This window comes from Ctenopharyngodon idella, chromosome 10, assembly GCF_019924925.1.
Source record: "Ctenopharyngodon idella isolate HZGC_01 chromosome 10, HZGC01, whole genome shotgun sequence".
In the NCBI taxonomy this organism is placed as follows: Eukaryota; Metazoa; Chordata; class Actinopteri; order Cypriniformes; family Xenocyprididae; genus Ctenopharyngodon; species Ctenopharyngodon idella.
In genome coordinates, this window is record NC_067229.1 from 29,674,911 (window position 1) to 29,693,287 (window position 18,377).

The 18,377-nt window shown below is 37.6% G+C and overlaps 1 protein-coding gene across 2 annotated transcripts; it reads right to left on the bottom strand.

Moving 5' to 3' along the window:
• Window positions 1–1,215: 1,215 nt before the first annotated feature.
• rbm18 (RNA binding motif protein 18) lies at window positions 1,216–18,370 on the bottom strand. 2 transcript variants are annotated; one of them, XM_051908948.1, is made up of 6 exons: window positions 18,191–18,370; window positions 17,530–17,643; window positions 9,806–9,932; window positions 9,199–9,279; window positions 2,477–2,565; window positions 1,216–2,270 (listed from the first exon to the last, which is right to left on the bottom strand). In XM_051908948.1, exons 2-6 carry the CDS (start codon window positions 17,634–17,636, stop codon window positions 2,108–2,110), a joined length of 567 nt encoding a protein of 188 aa, XP_051764908.1. In that variant the 5' UTR covers window positions 17,637–17,643; window positions 18,191–18,370; the 3' UTR covers window positions 1,216–2,107. The 2 variants fall into 2 exon arrangements, with proteins under 2 accessions (XP_051764908.1, XP_051764907.1); XM_051908947.1 differs by having other exon boundaries at window positions 9,193–9,279.
• Between the last annotated feature and the right edge of the window lie 7 nt (window positions 18,371–18,377).

The following is an 18,377-nucleotide window of genomic DNA, read 5'->3' on the forward strand; positions in this document are numbered from 1 at the left end:
CAAATTAATATTTTGATTGTATTTGTTAATTGTAGCCTAGCTATAGTTAGATTGGTAATAATGTATTGCAAGATTTTATGACAATAAAAGACATTTTTTACTGATGCCGTTCATCTATTCTCGTACTGTCCAAACGTATCATTTTGATTATTTATATTATTGATTTTTATTTGCAAAGAAGTCCACTCAATAATGTCGTAATCTGTCTTCTATTCAAGCAAAATTTGTTAATCGTTAAGCATATTTAAAAACCAAACTTTAGGCTGCATATTTAATCTAATCAGCATATTTTGATGCAGTTGACTCTATCGCAAACTTTGCATTCGCAATCTGCCATTGAATTGGTTTAAAATGGGCATGTGAGATAAAAATACCTTTACCAAGCCTGAAACAGTCATGCTGTTATTATGTGGGGAAGAGGAAAATACATATCCATCAGATATTCAGGTACAGCGGCTTAGACCTTTTCTCTTTTGCAACAGTTGCATTACGAGAAAAAGACTGGTAAAATGAAGGGTTGCATGTAGAGATTATAAAGGAAAGCGTTCGGGTTCAATGAGGACAGCAGTTACAGAACTCACATATTAGTCTCTTTTATTTGAATTTGAACTTATTGTTCTTCGAGGTTTGCAAATGAATTCGAATAAAAGAGGAATAATAGTGTCGTGACCTTACGCACTTTAGTAATCACCATATCGACAGATTACACAGCGGAAACTTGCCTCGTTAGTCGATGTGACCGGTTTATTTTTATACCACACACACACAAAACAAAAATGGTGTCGAAAATTAAATGAACCCAATAAATTAAGAATAAATAAATAATAGGCTATAATAAACTAATAAAACAAAATAGAGCAGAATAAAATTAAACGGACAGAGGCCAAATTCGCGAAGTACGCTAATGACGCGTGTTAATTCGAATTTAAAAACGGTTTAGTTCATTTAGAAAAATGATTTTAGGGTTAAATTGATAATGAAATAATTTATTTCTGCGTATGGCAAGAGATTAACTACCGTAGCCTGTACTCACTAGGCCTGTTCGTAATTGAAAACGGTCGCAGTCTAATAAACGTATTAAAAATTGTCACTATGTATAGGTTCTATTATCGATCATTACAGACAGTTCAAATCAACGCAAAAACAACACAGCAGACCTTACTGTGATTTAAATACACACACATGTCCACTTTAAGTGAAAGCACAAGGATCCAGTTTGGACTCATAGAAGGACCATTTCATTTATTTTTGGACACGACAGAAGCAAAATCTATCAAAATACCTGGATATTTACACTTGAGAGGACATCCACTGTTGTGATGACCCTCTCCAGATCATGTGATAAAAGCCCTTTTCGCTTTAGACTTAAAAAGGCAAGATATTAATAGTTAAATAATGCAGAATATTGTGCTTCCTTCACACATAGGACTCCAACAGTGTAACAATGAATGGAAAAGTCTGAGTAGTATGTAGATTTTGGATGATAAGATTCATAAGACTCACAACACACAACAATACTTTCGCAAGCAGCATGGGGCAGTTTACAAGTGGATAAAAAAAAACACACTATATTCTGGAAGGATATCAAGGAAAGGGTGTAAATTGAGATGTTTGAAAAGGTGCAAAACTCTTAAAGGGGTAGTTCAGCCAAAAATGATGTTCCAAACCTGTACAACAAAACAATGTTGGGGTTCAAACAACATTGGACTCCATTGACTTTCATTGTATGGACATTAAAAAAACAAAATATCTTCTTACAGGTTTGGAACCACATGGGGATGAGTAAATGATGACAGAATTTTGATCTTTTGGCTGAACTATCCCTTTAAACCCTGCAGAACTGAAATTACTTGGGCAACATCAATATCCAAAAAACTAAATTCACTAGAATTTTGTGGTTAGGTTCTGCTTACATCAGCGGTCTTTCACAGTAAAAAGACTCCTTCCGCTGGCCGAGAAACAGAACAGCACTACAAATCAAAGGTGTTGGACTCCCTCTTCTCATGACATACTACAGTCTCACACTGGCCAAGAGACATGAACAGCTTATCTCCGCACATCTCACAGTCTGTTCGGTTCAGCGACACTTGGCCAGTTTTTGGAGAGGTCATCTCCTGAATCTGCGGAACTGCTTGTGGTAGGGCTGGGACCTCTTGTCTCTCTTATCAGGGGGCTTGTTGTAGATGTAAGCAGAGGGTCCGGAATAGTCATCTGGGTTTTCTTCCATCATCTGCAACTTGGCTTCAATGGCACGAATCTTCGCATTAACACTTTAAACAGCAGAGGAAAGAGAAAAGGAAACCTTCTTATCCAGTTCAAATGAGTCACTTTAGTCACAAGGCCATTTGGAAAGGGAGTAGATGAGAACAAAAACAAAAACAGGAGGAAAAAATGAAGGACAAATTCGAAACAAGGAAAAAGAGAAATAGGGAAAATGAAAGGAAGCTGAGAGGTTTTGAGCGGTAATGTCCCAAACCTCAATGTGGTTGGCATCTCCTCTGCTTCACTGGACGAAGGCTCTAAACTGGCTGGCAGATTTTTGTCTCCTCTGAAGGGTTCAAATTTCTGAAAGACAACAAACACACACCAGGATGGATACAAGACAGTTTGTGAGACACTGAGACAACATGCACTGACGGGTTGGTTAAACTTGCCGGGCCTTTAGTAACTTAATCACATTTGGTTGCATTAGAGACCAGAAAAACAAGAGTTGGCTGCTTATTAGTCATATGCTCCCTTGGAATAGTGTGGGAAAAGTTGGGCTATGCAACGTCATAAACATTCATTCCACTCAAAAATGTCCCTCCAACCACCCTTGCGACCATGAGGATGATAGCAGCTCATGGGAATCTGTGGGGAATAAAAACAAATAGTGTTTAGAAAATGCTTTATAATTGGTGAGGTTTAGCAGTTATGAAAAAGAAAAACTGACAGAATGACACGCTCAAACAACTTGACATGACAAGAAAATATTTGTATTATTAACTAAAAAATCTTTGGATTCCACATATTATATATAAAATACAATAAAAGACATTGATATTGCTTTTGCAAAGCATTTAACTTCCAAAACGTGACGCATTTATCAAGTTAACCTGAATATCAGCTTGCAAATGGTGTGGGCTGGGAATTATTTCTTTCTTTTTAGAATGGGAATTTTATCTGTTGGGATCAATTTGTTTAGATCATGAAGAGTTAGCCAATGTTCATACTATTATAAGTGTGTGCTGTTTCAAAAGTAAATTTTGGCATGTAACTACTGAACAACACACACGAATAATACTTCAAACATTCATTTTGAACAGTGCTATTACTTTTCAAAGCAATTAGACCTGGTAGACAATAAAACAGGTGGAAAAAACATAGACTTTTATTGAATGACCACATCTAGGGACCAAAATATCAAATATATCAAAAATTAAATAATAATTAAAAAAACACTTTTCATAATTTATTAATTTATCTTTAATTCATTTTTTAATGGAAAAACTGTCGTGAATAAACAATTTCCTGTACTTTATTTCAGCTTAATTTTCCTCGGATAAACATTTTTAAAAAAAATAAAACATTTTTATTGACAACAAAACAATGAAAACTGCATATGTTGTTTCAGTTTTAACTTTTTGTTAAAAAAAAATGAACTTGCATGAACTTTGTTAGAAGGGCAAAAATACATAATTTTTTATAATTATTTTTTTAAATGACAAAATCTAAAAATGAATGAATAAAGTCTTTTGTGTGTAAAAAAATATCCAACATTTAAGTTGTTATTCACTGAAAATTTGTCCTCCTCCCATTTGAGACTGGCATGTATACAACATGTTTTATATATAAGTTTTTTTTTGTTTTTTTTGGACAGCAGCGCAGTTGCATCATGACAATGTACTTTGCATGGGTAAGCATAGTTTCCTCTAGAAAATGTAAAAAAATTTTTTTTTTTTTTTTCATTGCCTGCGTAGCCTTGGTTGCTTAAGCACAAAAATCTTGTGTAAAATAACGTAATAAAATAATGCACACTAAGACCAGGAATATGTATCAAAGTAATCTCTGATTTCTTGTTTATTTTTCCTTTTCAAATTCAGAAAACCATAAAGCAAAGTTTTTACAGTCTGTTTCTGATCCTATACATTACATTACGTTACAGTTAATCATTTTCCTTTTGTTTATTTTCCTTTAGATCGCTACACTCCACCCAAACAATTGTGCTCACGTATAAAGGGCAGACCATTTTTTATATACACCACATTTATCAGACAGTGAACCCGGGGGCTTCAAAGGGCACGGCTAATATAAACAGCGCTGAAGAATACATTAATACCCACACAGGTCCTGTTGTCAGTGAGACGGCAGAATGGATCCACACAAACACTTTCACCAGCCTCACAATAAGCACAATGTTGGGTGGAGGTGGTCAAGAGGACCTGGAACCAGACTTGTCTGCTGCTGCTTGTTGTCAACAACTCTGCACTGTTGACCTTGACCCCAGCCTGGTGTCCCTTTCCCCTCAGATGGGGAGGGGCAAAGGGGCGTGATTCTCAACCATACAGGATTTCCTCACTCCCAGCAGCAGCTGCCTATTGTTAAGGAGCATGGAAGCCTGAGGAGCCCCTCTCTATAGCTTAACTATAGGTGTAATGATCCATGATCCTTATGGTCTGTTTTGTTGTAGCAGCATCCAGATATTCCATGGAACAACTATAGAACTAGAAGCATAAATGTATGTCCAGGATCGACTGAAGTTACAGTACAGACTAGAAATGTACATTTTCTAATGAAAAAATGTGAGTGGTGCACATGAAAAGTTGGCTGCCATGATGAGTAGTTGTTGTGGTTGCTAAGGTGCTGTGAGAGTTTTTAGCACGCTGCTAGGATGTTTTGAGTGGTTACTGGGTGGCCGTACTGGCCCAAGTCAAAACAGCCCACCCCCATGTCTACGTGGCATTGTTCACACTCTTCTAGACTTCACTCTTCTAAATCTTCAAGTTATATGCTAACCTGTTTAGGTTCACCATGCGTGAGACTTTAGCAATGGATGATGTTTCCATTGATTATGCTTTTCATGAGTGCAGTATTTAAAGGGATAGTTCACCCAAAAATTAAAATGTGATGTTTATCTGCTTACTCCCAGGACATCCAAGATGTAGGTGACTTTGTTTCTTCAGTAGAACACAAATGATGATTTTTAACTCCAACCGTTGCGGTCTGTCAGTTGTATAATGTGGTAACACCATCTATGAGAATAAAAAAAACATGCACAAACAAATCCAAATTAAACCCTGTGGCTCGTGACGACACACTGATGTCCTAAGACACGAAAGGATCGGTTTGTGCGAGAAACCGAACAGTATTTATATCATTTTTTACCTCTAATACACCACTATGTCCAACTGCCTTGCGCATCCGGTTGGTGAGGTCTGAACGCGCTCTGACAACGGAAGTGATGTCTCGCACTCATTGAAGTATAGGCGCGAGATAAATACTGTTCGGTTTCTCGCAAAAAACGATCATTTCGTGTCTTAGGACATCAATGTGTCATCACGAGCCGCAGGGTTTAATTTGGATTTGTTTGTGCATGTTTTTTTTATTCTCATAGATGGTGTTACCACATTATACAACTGACAGACCGCAACGGTTGGAGTTAAAAATCATCATTTGTGTTCTACTGAAGAAACAAAGTCACCTACATCTTGGATGCCCTGGGGGTAAGCAGATAAACATCAAATTTTCATTTTTGGGTGAACTATCCCTTTAAACTTATACACAAAAAACTGGGAAACGCTGACCTATAGTTAAGTAAGGAATACGGACCCATGAAAAGAGAGAAGAATGGTGGGAAGGTAATTAGAATTGCCTGTTTTTTTTTATTAGCATTGCCAGGTGTTTATTTTAAAAAATGTGATTCCACCACAGTTGTATTATCTTTTTTATTCATACACTACAGTTCAAAAGTTTGGGGTCGGTAAGATTTTTAGTCAGTAAGTAATTAACACTTTTATTCAGCAAGGCCACGTTAATTGATCAAAAGTGACTGTAGAGAGAATTTTAGGCCATTTCAAGTCCAATACTCAAGAACACAAGTATGAGAACGCATGAAAGTACTAGGATGTGTTCTTGATATCGAGGATGCATCGAGTGCAGACTTGAGAGAATTAAACCGTTTGAACAAAGCCACTTGAAGGCAAGCCTGCAACCTTAGCTGAAAAATGTGTAACACCTACTAACGCTGCAGGGAAGAAGACCAGAGGCCGTTTTTTTAATGGATGTCAATGGAGGAGAGGCTTCACTACGCTCAATGAACTGCTTTTGAGAGGAAATAGCTTATTTAATGAATCAACCTCCCATTGGCTGATCTTCAACATGTTTGCTCTTTGGATTTATCTATATGTTTAGAGTTTACAACAAAAAAATGTTGTCATGGACAATTGCGCGACAGGTGTGATTCAGTTTACGGCACTTCTCATTCATTTCTACGGTATCCCTAACAGTGTATGACTGTTGCACAATAAAATTCAGTGACGTCAAGGCCGTAATGTGATTGGTTATCAAGGCACATGTGATCCAAGTTAGCCGCTATGCTTTCTCCAATGGTAGAGCCTCGGATCCTCGTATCTCCCAATAATAAGACCATCTCTTGTTAGAAATTCCAGAAGTCACTGCAGGCGGATGGCGTACGGAAGCCTGTAAGCTTTTTCTCACTTAAGAGATTCCCGCTGCAAGTTCGCAAATACGTGACGGCTTGTGAAAGTAAAAATTTTTAGCTTTGTTTTGCTTTGCTTAATTTTAAAAAGTGATAAAGACCTGGAGAAAGCCTGGAGTATTTTACATTGACAAAGCATAAATAAAATGATATAAAATATGCAAATAATGTCTATAATAATATGAAAGAAATGCTTTAATAGGTTGTGACATTTGTTTGTAATGTTATGTTGTATTTATTGTGCATTAGCCGCTACTTATAATATGCTGGGACGGTCAGTTGAGCAACAAGATCGAAGCACATCTCAGTTCTCACAAAGATGCGTTCTGTGTCCTCGCATCCTTCTGAATTCGTTCTTTTAAGATAGGCTGGCAAGACCGGTCACCAGGAGAACTAGGGCTGCACGATATTGGAAAAAACTGACATTGCGATATTTTGTTTTCCTGCAATATATATTGCGATATGGAAGAAAAAAATAATAATAAAAAAATAATAATAATAATATTCACCAGATGACTTGAAAAGCTCTATTTGGAAAGAATTAATCATTCTAGGATGATTGGGGTAATTTTGTAGGTGACTGAATATGCATAGAAAATAATGAACCAATTATAAGCATCGATAAATATAATAGAACAAAGATACAAATTAAATACATGGTGCTTTTATATTATATATATATATATATATATTATTTAGGTAAGTCTAACAGTATTCAGATACAGAAATTGAATAATCAAATGTAAAATAACACTGCATAGTCTTCACTGTATAAATTAAATATAATTAATCCGTGTTAAAACTACAAAAGTGATTTCTCTCTTTGACTTTTGTTGTTTGATTAACATTCATGACACAGAAAGCAGCAGGGGCTGCTGTCATTTTAAGACCGAATGCGCGGATCCAAAATACTGTTACACATCCGGTTTTCTTTCTCAGTTGTTTCATTCATCTCTAAGCCATAATCAACCATGTTTACGAGGATAGTCGATCTTTTGCATGCATTTTGACAATTTCTTTTGTATGTATGTGTCTGTTCAGGCACAAATAGACACGGAAGAGAACGGCATACGGTGTTCACGTGCATCTGGCTCTGTGTGTGTGCGCGGCTGCGTGCACTTTAAACAGCCGCACGTTCAGAAATGAGTTCTCTTTCGCATCTTCGTGCACTCAAATGGTTTATAATCTCTTGAATGTTTAAACTGACAGGACCTAAACACATTCAAATGATAAACTTTCTTTGTCTGATAGTCAAACTTTGCAATTAATCAGAGAATCAACGTGCATTTTGAACTGTGGTGTCTGGTCCGTACAGATTAACGATCCCTACTAGACATCGCACATCCGGCGAGATGACTATCGCGGATGCGCACATCGCGATTTCGATGCTAAAACGATACATCATGCAGCCCTAACGAGAACGCAAGTCCGCTCTTTGAGTTCTTGGAATTGAGAAACAGCCATAGTGTTACAAAAGATTTCTGTATCAAGTAAAAGCTGTTCTTTCGAACTTTCTATTCATCACAAAATCCTGAAAAAAAGTATCATAGTTTCGACAAAAATATTAAGCAGCAACTGTTTCGACATTGATAATAATGAGAAATGTTTCTTGAGTATCAAATCAGCATATTAGAATGATGTCTGAGGGATCATGTGACACTGAAGACTGGAGTAATGATGCTGAAAGTTCAGCTTTGACATCAGAGGAACAAACCACATTTTAAAATATATTCAAACATTAACAGTTTAAATTGTAATAACGTTCCACAATATTACTATTTTTACTGTATTTTTGATCAAATAAAAGCAGCCTTGGTGAGTCTAAGAGACTTAAGATTTTAGATAAAGATTTCAGATTTTAATAAAATCTTACCGACCCTAAACTTTTAAATGGAAGTGTACATTTTTAACAATTTCTTTATTTGTGAAAAAACAGATAATAAAGTAGGATTACAAAATAGAATCAAGAAGTTACCTAAAGATATCAAAAAAAAAAAAAAAAAAAAAAAAAAAATTTTCATCATGCTCAAATAATTAAACAAGTTAAGCAAACATTATATAAAATAAATATTAATTTTATTTCAGCAATGTTATGTGTTATTTTACTATATTTAAATTAAATTTTGTGATATATTTACAAGCTTTATATCATCCGCCCTGTTGTCAAAGACATCAGCATCAGCCATTAAAACCTCAAACAACAAAAGATGAAAAATCCAATCTGAACAATCTGTATTCTGAACATGGCCTATGATATTCTGGCTTCTAGATATGGCCCTTCCTTCAATATAAGTCTATTAGATTTTGTCCTGTTTTATCATCTGTCAGACAAAAATAGAAAGTCTTATTGCTTAGAAAATAAAATTCTTCACGTCAACCATTATGCAAAAACAGTGTACAATGAGTTACTAAGGGTTAGAGATTTTAACTAACCACTAAGCTCTAGTATGAGCAATAGTAATTGCGATTTGTGACACTTGACTTGTGATACTCACCTTTACCTGAGCATGAGCCCAACGCACCACTAACTTCTTAGAAAGTGCCAATTTTCCATTCAGACACTGAATAGCCCGTTCAGCCTCCTGTGATGGACAGAATAAAAATTATGCTTTTATGATGATCACCATCATGCATGCATCTATAAACATGTCACTATACTTTGTCTGACACTATCAGAATTACAAGAGTGAATTATTTCACTCCTGATCATCCATCTACATTTGAAATCCCCTATCTGCTCAAAGTTCGTCTCTGAAGAGTCTCTTCAGAAGTCTCTGGATTCCAAACCTTCCTGTGTGTTTGTTTGCTACTTTCGGCTTTGCTGGAAGCATGGTGTAATGATAGGGAACAATAATGGCTGATGATGGATCACTAGTTTTCCAGGCTCTCATGAAGGGTGTGAATGAGATCTGTAAACACACATTTCCCCTTCAACAACACCCTTGGGACTGCCTCATATTACACTCCAGAGAGCGAATGGTTCCTTATCTCAAAAGCTGTCTGGGTGCCTCTTAAGAACTTGCATATCATTACTGGATCAAAACTGACACTTCCTTTGGTATTTTGGGTTTTTAATTCACATGAGTTGTAAAGAAGAATGAACAGAACCTCTTTGGTGTGGAAGTTGACAAAGCAGTATCCTCTTGGCTGGCCCTCCAGAGGACCTGACTTATGGAACAGGAAGTCAAACTGCTTCACTTTGCCAAACTTCTCCAGAAGTTTCACTAGGTGGTACCTGCAGGAACACAGAGTGAGGTATTTTTACTTTGAATTCTATTTACCTTTTTGCAAAATACCTCCAAAAAATAGGGGTTTGGCACTCATGATGAGATTATCAAAGACACCGGATTCATAAGCAACTGTATTCATTATGCTTCCTTTAGCAAATGGCATAAATAAATGTACTGACCAAGAATAAAAAATGAGTGATAACCATTATTAAGGCCACAAGGGAAAAATGCATGTCATGGAATCATAATTCTTTGTAAGTATAGCTTGATCAGAATGACAGGTCTCTTTACACCTTTTTAGCTGCTGTAAATCTTTTATTCACACAATACAAAAGGATACAGCAGGGGGACAATGAGAATATAAAAAAGCGGAAGACTAAATTCCCTCGAGAGTTTAATTTAAGACAAACAATTACGACGAGTGCGGCTTCTATAACCTGCTGTCCGGTAATAGCCAATAGAAGACATGGGAAATGACTATGGTTCGCCTTAAGCACCTTATTATTGCCAAAAAACAGTTACTAATTATTTTGTTACTTAAGGAAAAAAATTTCAAATGTTGTTTTGGACCCCATTGACCTTCACTAGACAAACATATACAACATTCTTCAAAATATCTTCTTTTGTGTTCCACAGAAGAAAGCAAGCGATTGGGACAACAGGGATGTAATTTTGAAATGTTGCAAGCCAGATTTAAATTCACAATGCCCACATGATCGCCATAGTTCAATGTGTCAGAACACGTCAACATGAAATGGAATTCGCAACTCATTCTACTTCTGAAATATGCCATTTTTCCAAGGGAAAGTGGGAAGTGCATCCATTGGGGATTGATTTAATCGTGAAAAGTGGGTGTTGCATACCAGAATGGGCCAGCCGACTAGACGTGGTCTATCTGAATAAAATAAATTTTTTTTTTTTTAAATAGATGGTTTGGTAAGGTCTACTAAAAATTAATGTCTATTTTTGATGCAGCTATGAGTACAAGTAGAAACTGAAAGTGCTTGTAAAAGAAAAATAATTAATTTCTTTCCAAGAGAACTTTACGCTGAACCGGTGCTATTCAAACAAAGAGAGAGTACAAATAGGCTTCTTCAAACAACCATGTCCACAGCATTCAAGAGCAGTCTAGCATGCAGTCCATACATAAGAGAGAACATTTGCAAGCACCCTTGCTTCTGCATGTTCACCTGTACGTCATCCAAACCGTTAACATTTAATGTGACTTGACGCTGCACGAGCACAACTCTATTTGCACCCAAAGTTTTTTCAGTATGTTGGCAAAACCACATTTAAAGAACACAATATCAACAGTTAATGACATGATGCTCAATTTTTTGTCTATTAATTTATTCAAAATCACATTTAAAAAATGCAATATTTTCACACAATGTTTTAATTTTTTTTTTTTACTTTATGCCCTAAAAAAAGTATCTGGGTCAAGAAAAAAAGCCTCATTAAAAGGATCAAATTCTTGAAAAGAAAACATTAAGTAGTTCTGCATCTTTTGTTATTACTTACAAAAACAAAATAAGCTGTGAAGCAGCTTTGTTGAAATTATAAACTTTTAAAAACCTTCATGTGTCATGTGGTGCAACTCGTGCAGAAACATGAAGGGGGGAAAAAAACAGGAAGGGGGGAAAAAAAAAAACAGGAAATGAAATCACCCTCATGACATTGTCTCAAGGTCAGTAAGTCTTTAACTTAGCTACTCTTTCTTGTCATTTACCCTCAAGTAAATATGAATTATCTTGTCACTAGTGTCGACATTTATCTTGATGTAGGGTGATGATGTGGCATAACATGGGCATCCCCCAGACCAAATTCTAAAGATTCAGTAATACAGCTCAGGAAGGCATCCAAGCATTTCCTTCAGCTGAGAAAATGCTGGGAAAGCTACCGAACTGTGTGTCAGGAATGTGCAAAAGACGCGCAAAGGATAAACAACAATACATTTGTGGAACTGCTAGCTATTTTGTTGTTGTTCTAGCATGACAGCCAGAGTGGTCTGGGAGTAGCCTCTTATTCCGAGATGAGGAGATGCCAGGGATTTCTTTATTGTTTCGGGTGGTTGAGGTTATTTTTAATCCTGGAAAGGTAGGAACACAGATAGAACTGGGGGTCCTGGCTTCAGTATTAATGTTTTCCCCTCCTCTCCCAGGAGCTTTTCTCCAAGTAGTATTTCGCACTTTCCCAGCCACCACCCTCTCAGGCTTGGGCCACGGGATCTTCCTGACTTGCCGCAGATTGAAGATTCGATAGTGGCCCAACTGAAAGGGACAACCTGCAGAATTTTTTCAGACCACAATGCACATCCCTAGAGGGCCATAAAATGTACTGTTGGGAGGAAGAAGGGGTCTGTCCAAGGAGCTTGGAGTATTATAGAGTAAGTGTTGACATGAGCCAAGCATGTCATCTGTTTGGGCCAAAATCATCGAAGCGCTGCCCGCCCACCTGCAACGTCTCCCGTTTCAGTATCGCAGTGTGCAGTTGCAGACCTTGAGAAACATAGCAGCACAGAATTAAGAAATCAGCACGGATATCAAGGTCAAGGAGTGTTTCCAACAGACACGTGTCTATTTCAGATGACTGGAGGGTGTGGTCTAAGGCCAGTGCCGTTTTCCTCCTCGGCCGTCCCATCGGATAGGGCCTCCTGTTCCTTGCTGCCCGCGTAACAGACAATGCAAAGCAGAGCTCCAAAAGCACAAACAACCTGCGGCACATGGTAGATCCATCACCGGCCCTAAATGGGCCCCAGCGGAACATGGACAGGTCAATATGTCAACCTGTTATTACGACAGCAGCCCCTGCTTTGTGTGAACGGGCTGTGTCCACCACAGGCCTTAACTGTGGGAAACGAACCCTGAAAGAAAGAGTTTGTACGTTTGTGTCAGAGAGGCTGTGCATACGTGATGGGGTGGAGCTCTGTAAATGTTGATGGATGTTTTCAGTAGACGGAAATGCAAAGAAATGTTGTAATCACCATCCTCATAATGGGTTGGTCAATCTTCAGCACCTGCCGTCAGAATGTCACTCAAACTGCAGGATTAAGGCCCTGACATACTTCAAGCGAAACTGAAGAACAAACTGTTGTGATGTCAGGCCAACACAAATGAATTTGTTTCAGGAGTTCGAAACAGCTCGCCAAAATGAACTTTTTAGAAAAGTTTGTTCTGGCTGGTAAACACCTTTGAGCTACCATTGGTCCAGGGCAATTACGTAATAGGTGTGGCACTGTGGCTCCACCTTCATTGACATCTTCTTTGGTTCACTTCTGTTCAGTCCATTGAAGTCAGACGCAAGTAAAAACATGAACACACTGGAGAGCTGCTTTATATTAGAAAATGAAGTTTTGATTCTAATTAAAAGCACTTGACACTGACACTGTATTTTCATGTTTAATATTGTAAAGCTGCTTGCTTTAAAGCAGTCTATTGTATAAAGTGCTATATAAATAAACATGATGTGACTGAAGTGGTGAATTGTAGAGCTCATGCAATTTTGAACTTCTTTTTACCCTTAATTGAAGAACGAAAAAGAACCATGAGTATATTGGCACCTTTAGTAGGGGCTTTTGCACCGGGTAGTTCTAGGAACTAGCCACCAGGGTGGTTCCCCGAGAACTAATAGTTCCCCTAGGGCCATTTTCCTGGTTGCATTCGCACCACCAGGAACTCCGAAGTGATGTAAGCTCTGCTTGTTGTTGTGGCTTTATTTTGACGGTGTGGCGGACTTTTATTTTCATGGCGCTGAGAACGCCAGAGTCTGAGCACACAGTACTCCTATTATCCATTTGTTTATGATCTGTTTAACAGTCCTGTATAATATATGTTATTAGATAGAACTGTTATACAAAGAAAGTACACAGTATATGAAAAAGTATTTGCGTTTGCCGTGTGGTTGATGCCTAATGTCACTAGCTGAGCAGAAGTACATAATCATGTTTTGCTTGGTCCAAAGTTGCAGTGGATTTTCTCCTTAGCGTAAAGATTGAGTGGTCCATCTATCACTGTTTTCCATGTTCATAGAGTTAGTTTGTGGAGTAAATATATAGGCTATAATCTGTGTATACACAGCTTTTATAAAAATGGCGGGTGCTCATGTTTCGCGTGTGTTCGGCCAATCAGCGCACACTTAAGTCACTGGTAGTTCCTATTGTGCTGGGTTAGACCCTACTCTGAAGTAGGAGCTAATTTAGTTGCCCCAAAAGGAGTTCCTATAACTAAAATCATTCCTAGTTCCTGCGGTGCGAACATGCCAAAAAGCAGGTACTTCCGCAAATAGTTCTAGGAACTATGAGCTACCCATTTAAATGGGCTTCACGTGTAATTTCACAAACTTCCATTTAAAGCCAAGCCCACTTCTGGATTTATCCGAATATAGATACAAATAATTTTGAGATTGTTACAGATACAGATGCAGGCACTGCTGCACACCCATTGTCTCATTACACTTTCTAGTTCTCCATGATGTAAATCTGTATATCGGGATTTCTTGATATCGGGACAATAATGACGTTTCCAGTTTTAGAATGATTATGACAATGAGACAGCTCTAGAAAAGGCTGATTCCTCTGGAAGTGTACTTAGCTGACTAGCAGATTAAGACACACCCTAGAAAGAGAGTTGAGTGGAAAGTATGAGACTTGTGCAATTTCAGCAATGTGACTTGTCATGGTGCCCAAGCACTGACTATCAGCATCATACATTTATAACACGTTTTAGTGGAAAAGAAACGAGAAGAATTGAGCAACTGCTCGAATGTGTCCAGAAACTGTAATTTTCCATCTAGCTACAGCTTGTGATTAATGTAATGATGATGGTGAAACTTACAGTCAGTAAGGTAGATGGATTAGCACTCAGAAGAGACTGTTTACACTGAAAGAACAGAATGATTTTCTTTTTGTCTGACTGAAATTTGTTGGTGACTATTTGCAGAACTGTAAATGTGAAGTTCACAGGCTTTTCCTAAATGGTGATGTATTGAGATTGATCATATTAAATAAATAAGGCTGTTTGTAAAGTGACATGATGAAATGACTGAAAAAATGTTTTTTAAATGAATTACTGTTACATCAGAATCTAAGCATGAAGGCTCACAGCTGATTTTTCCTATATTTTAATTTCCAAAATGTTACTTTCGTTTGCTAAATTTATAGCAAACTGACAGATGATAATTGCTTGTTATGTATAACATAAGAGAGACGAATGGAGTGTTCATATTGTGTTTTTGTGTTCAATCCCAAAAACTACTGGGTAAATCTCACAAAAACTGTCAAGAAATGTCATATTTCACACAAATATTTTGCACTAAGAAATTAAGCTTGTATTTTAGGCCACTAAATTATTTTTTGTATTGTGTCTTTTATTATAATTAAGCACCCACTTCTGCACAGTTATAGATTATTATAAAGTTTTTCTTTTGATTTTTGGGTGAAATTTAACCTAGACATAATTGAGATTCGGCCTATGAGATCTGACATATTGAGCTGTGGTGCTCATGCCAGCAACATGAGTTTGATCCCCTTCTGCTGCTTTCTGCCTTCTTGTCCTGTCGTCTCACTACTATCTACTATACAAAAACAAACACTGCATGTGAATGGGGTTGGCAAAGGTCCTGCTTACACCTGGATAAAAACACCTGCCAAATGTATAAATATAAACAACATCTGTCTCAGGTGAACCAATCACAAGCGGACAGCTTAGGCACATTACTGTTTACACTCTGTATTAACAATGCATCTAAAATGTATCTCTGTAACAACTTGCGACCAGACTTAATTACAAAATATGGGTCTGGTTTCACAGACAGGACTTAGATTAAGCCAGGATTAGGGCTTAGTTGAATTTAAGTACCTTTTATAAACATGCCCTAGAAAAAAAACATTACTGATGTACACCTTGAGACAAAACAGTGGCACTGACATATTTTAAGATATGTCAGTGCAAGTTGCTTTCTGTTAAAAAAGCTCAAACATGCATTTTAGTCTGAGACTAGGCTTAAGCCTTGTCTGTGAAACCGGGGGAAGGTTTCATAACTTACTACTCGACTAGCTGGTGAAACCCCTATTGGACATGGCATAATGAAGAAGTCTGTATGAGTTTGGGATATTCCAAATGTTTTGATCAAACTGGTATTTTCTTTTTAAAACTTTTAAAACTCTTATTTTAGAACAACGGTTGACTGACAGGTGACTAGGCATTCCCTCATTGTCTGAGATTAGAGTGCACACTACAAAAGCAATGTGGTTACAAGCTTTTCTGGCTGCTTTATTTACAACTGTAGATCTGAAAACTAGTGGTTGACCGATAACTAACATTTTTAAATCATCGGCAATGGTTAATAAGTTTTTCTGTTTGGCCTATAATTGTCTGAAGCCGCTTTTATTTTGACAAGCTTATTTTGACAGGGAGAGGCAGAGCCTAAGCGCAGATGCAAGTGTAATCTTTAAATTCTTAATTTCAAACTATGATGTGCTATATCCAGTTGGCCACTATGTCAGATTCATTTTTTTTTTTTTGGAGAAAATATGATTCCAGTAATTCACAAATTTACCAAATTACTGACTGTTGTTACTGAAGTTACTATAGCATAAATCTGTTTATTTTTTTAATCAAATTCAACTTTTTATATTGATTCATTTAACAATTACTTATTTCTAATTTAGTAAATATGTAAAATAAATCTAAATTTCATTGCAGCAAATGTTATGCATGTTATTTAAATTAAATATTGAAATATCATAGTATCGGCCACCCTTCTCTCTAAGAATTTGGTATCGGCCATCAAAAAATGTGTTGGATCACCAAACAAAGTTTTTAACAGGTGTAAACAAGTCCAAAATGCCAAACTGTTGCAAAAGGTTATTGTGCTGTAACCAGTTGTTCCATCACCACCAATAACTCAAAGCTTTTACCTCATCTTGGTTTCTTCATAAATGATCCATCCACAGCTGCTACAGTGCAATACCTAAAGTACCTTTTTACCTCCCAACTCAATTACTGCTCTCAATTATCCACTTACTTGGAAACCCCAGAAAAAAATTGCCTTTGGGTGAACGCTGACCTCACATAGCAGGACTGTGTCTGTGTGTGTGTGCGCAAGATCTGCAGGACCCTGAAGTGGAACTCGCTACTACAAACACTCCCAGCATGTGAACTAATTAATCTTCCCAATCACCAGCCTGTGGGCATCACGGCTGTTTTCATTTAAGCAGGTTATTTAAAGAAAAACAGAGGAGCGAGAGGGAAGGAAACGCCTGTCTAGACGCCAGCCCGGGCAAGCCGTACATTTTCCAGGGGCACTCTCGCAACGTGTGCTATTTCTCTCGCGCTTCCCTTCCGTGTCACCCAGCCACCCCCTCTCCACCTTGAGCAGCCGCTACAGGTTCACAAAGTAAACACGCCAGGTGAATGAGAAATGATGGCAGCCCCTCAGCAAAACAGGTCTCCACGGCCGAGCGGCTCTCTTTAACACGCCTTGTCGTCATCTGCTCATTCTCCAGCACAAAGACACACTTGGCTAATCAATCACCCAGGCAGGGCCGCAGGTCTGCCTCAGAGGCAGTGCAGCACTGGTTTTCATGTGCAGGCAAACACTCACTCTGTGATTTTGGGGTCAATGTTGCCGATCCAAAGCCGATGACCGTCCTGTGCCGAGCCACCTGACAGGATGGAGGCATTCTCCACAGTCTCTGATGCAGACTGCATTAGGGGCCTGAGAAAAGTCAGATAACTATTTCAGTCACATTCAGGTAAGTATGTATCACTGGAATATATATATATATATATATATTGGAAAACACGAGTCTATCTCTCTGACTGTGTGTATGTCTATCTGACTATGTATATGTGTTATATGTGTTATGTGTGTGTGTATATATATATATATATATATATATATATATCACTTAACAGAATATTTACATAACTGAGCTGAATGAAACGCTTACATAAAACTCTAATTTCTTGTCAAACGTATTATAAGGTATTCTGTCAAACGTATTATAAGGTACCCTGTCTTGAGATTGAGATGCAGCCTTAACAGTTAGTTTAGGTTTCTTGGTGTCAAATTATTACAGTATAAACACGATGATACAAATCATTTGTCGTTTAGAAACAAGCACAAACACTGCTATAGAAAAAATTATATTAATAAACAATATAACCCAAACCGAAAACAATGAATTATACACATAAATGGCTGTTGGGCTAACAACTAGCAAGCAATGTTAACAGATTACATACGTTAGCAAAACACTCACCCTCCTCTCGTATTCCTCTCCTCTGCTCTCTAAACCTAAACTAAAGATGCTATGTAGAAAATTTGGTGGCACTGCCTCAAAATCTAAAATTCATCTCGTATATCTGCCACACGAACGAGTCAGACAAAACATTGAGTGCAGCCAGTTAGCTTAGCATCCCTAACATCAACAACGGCGCCGTAGAGTG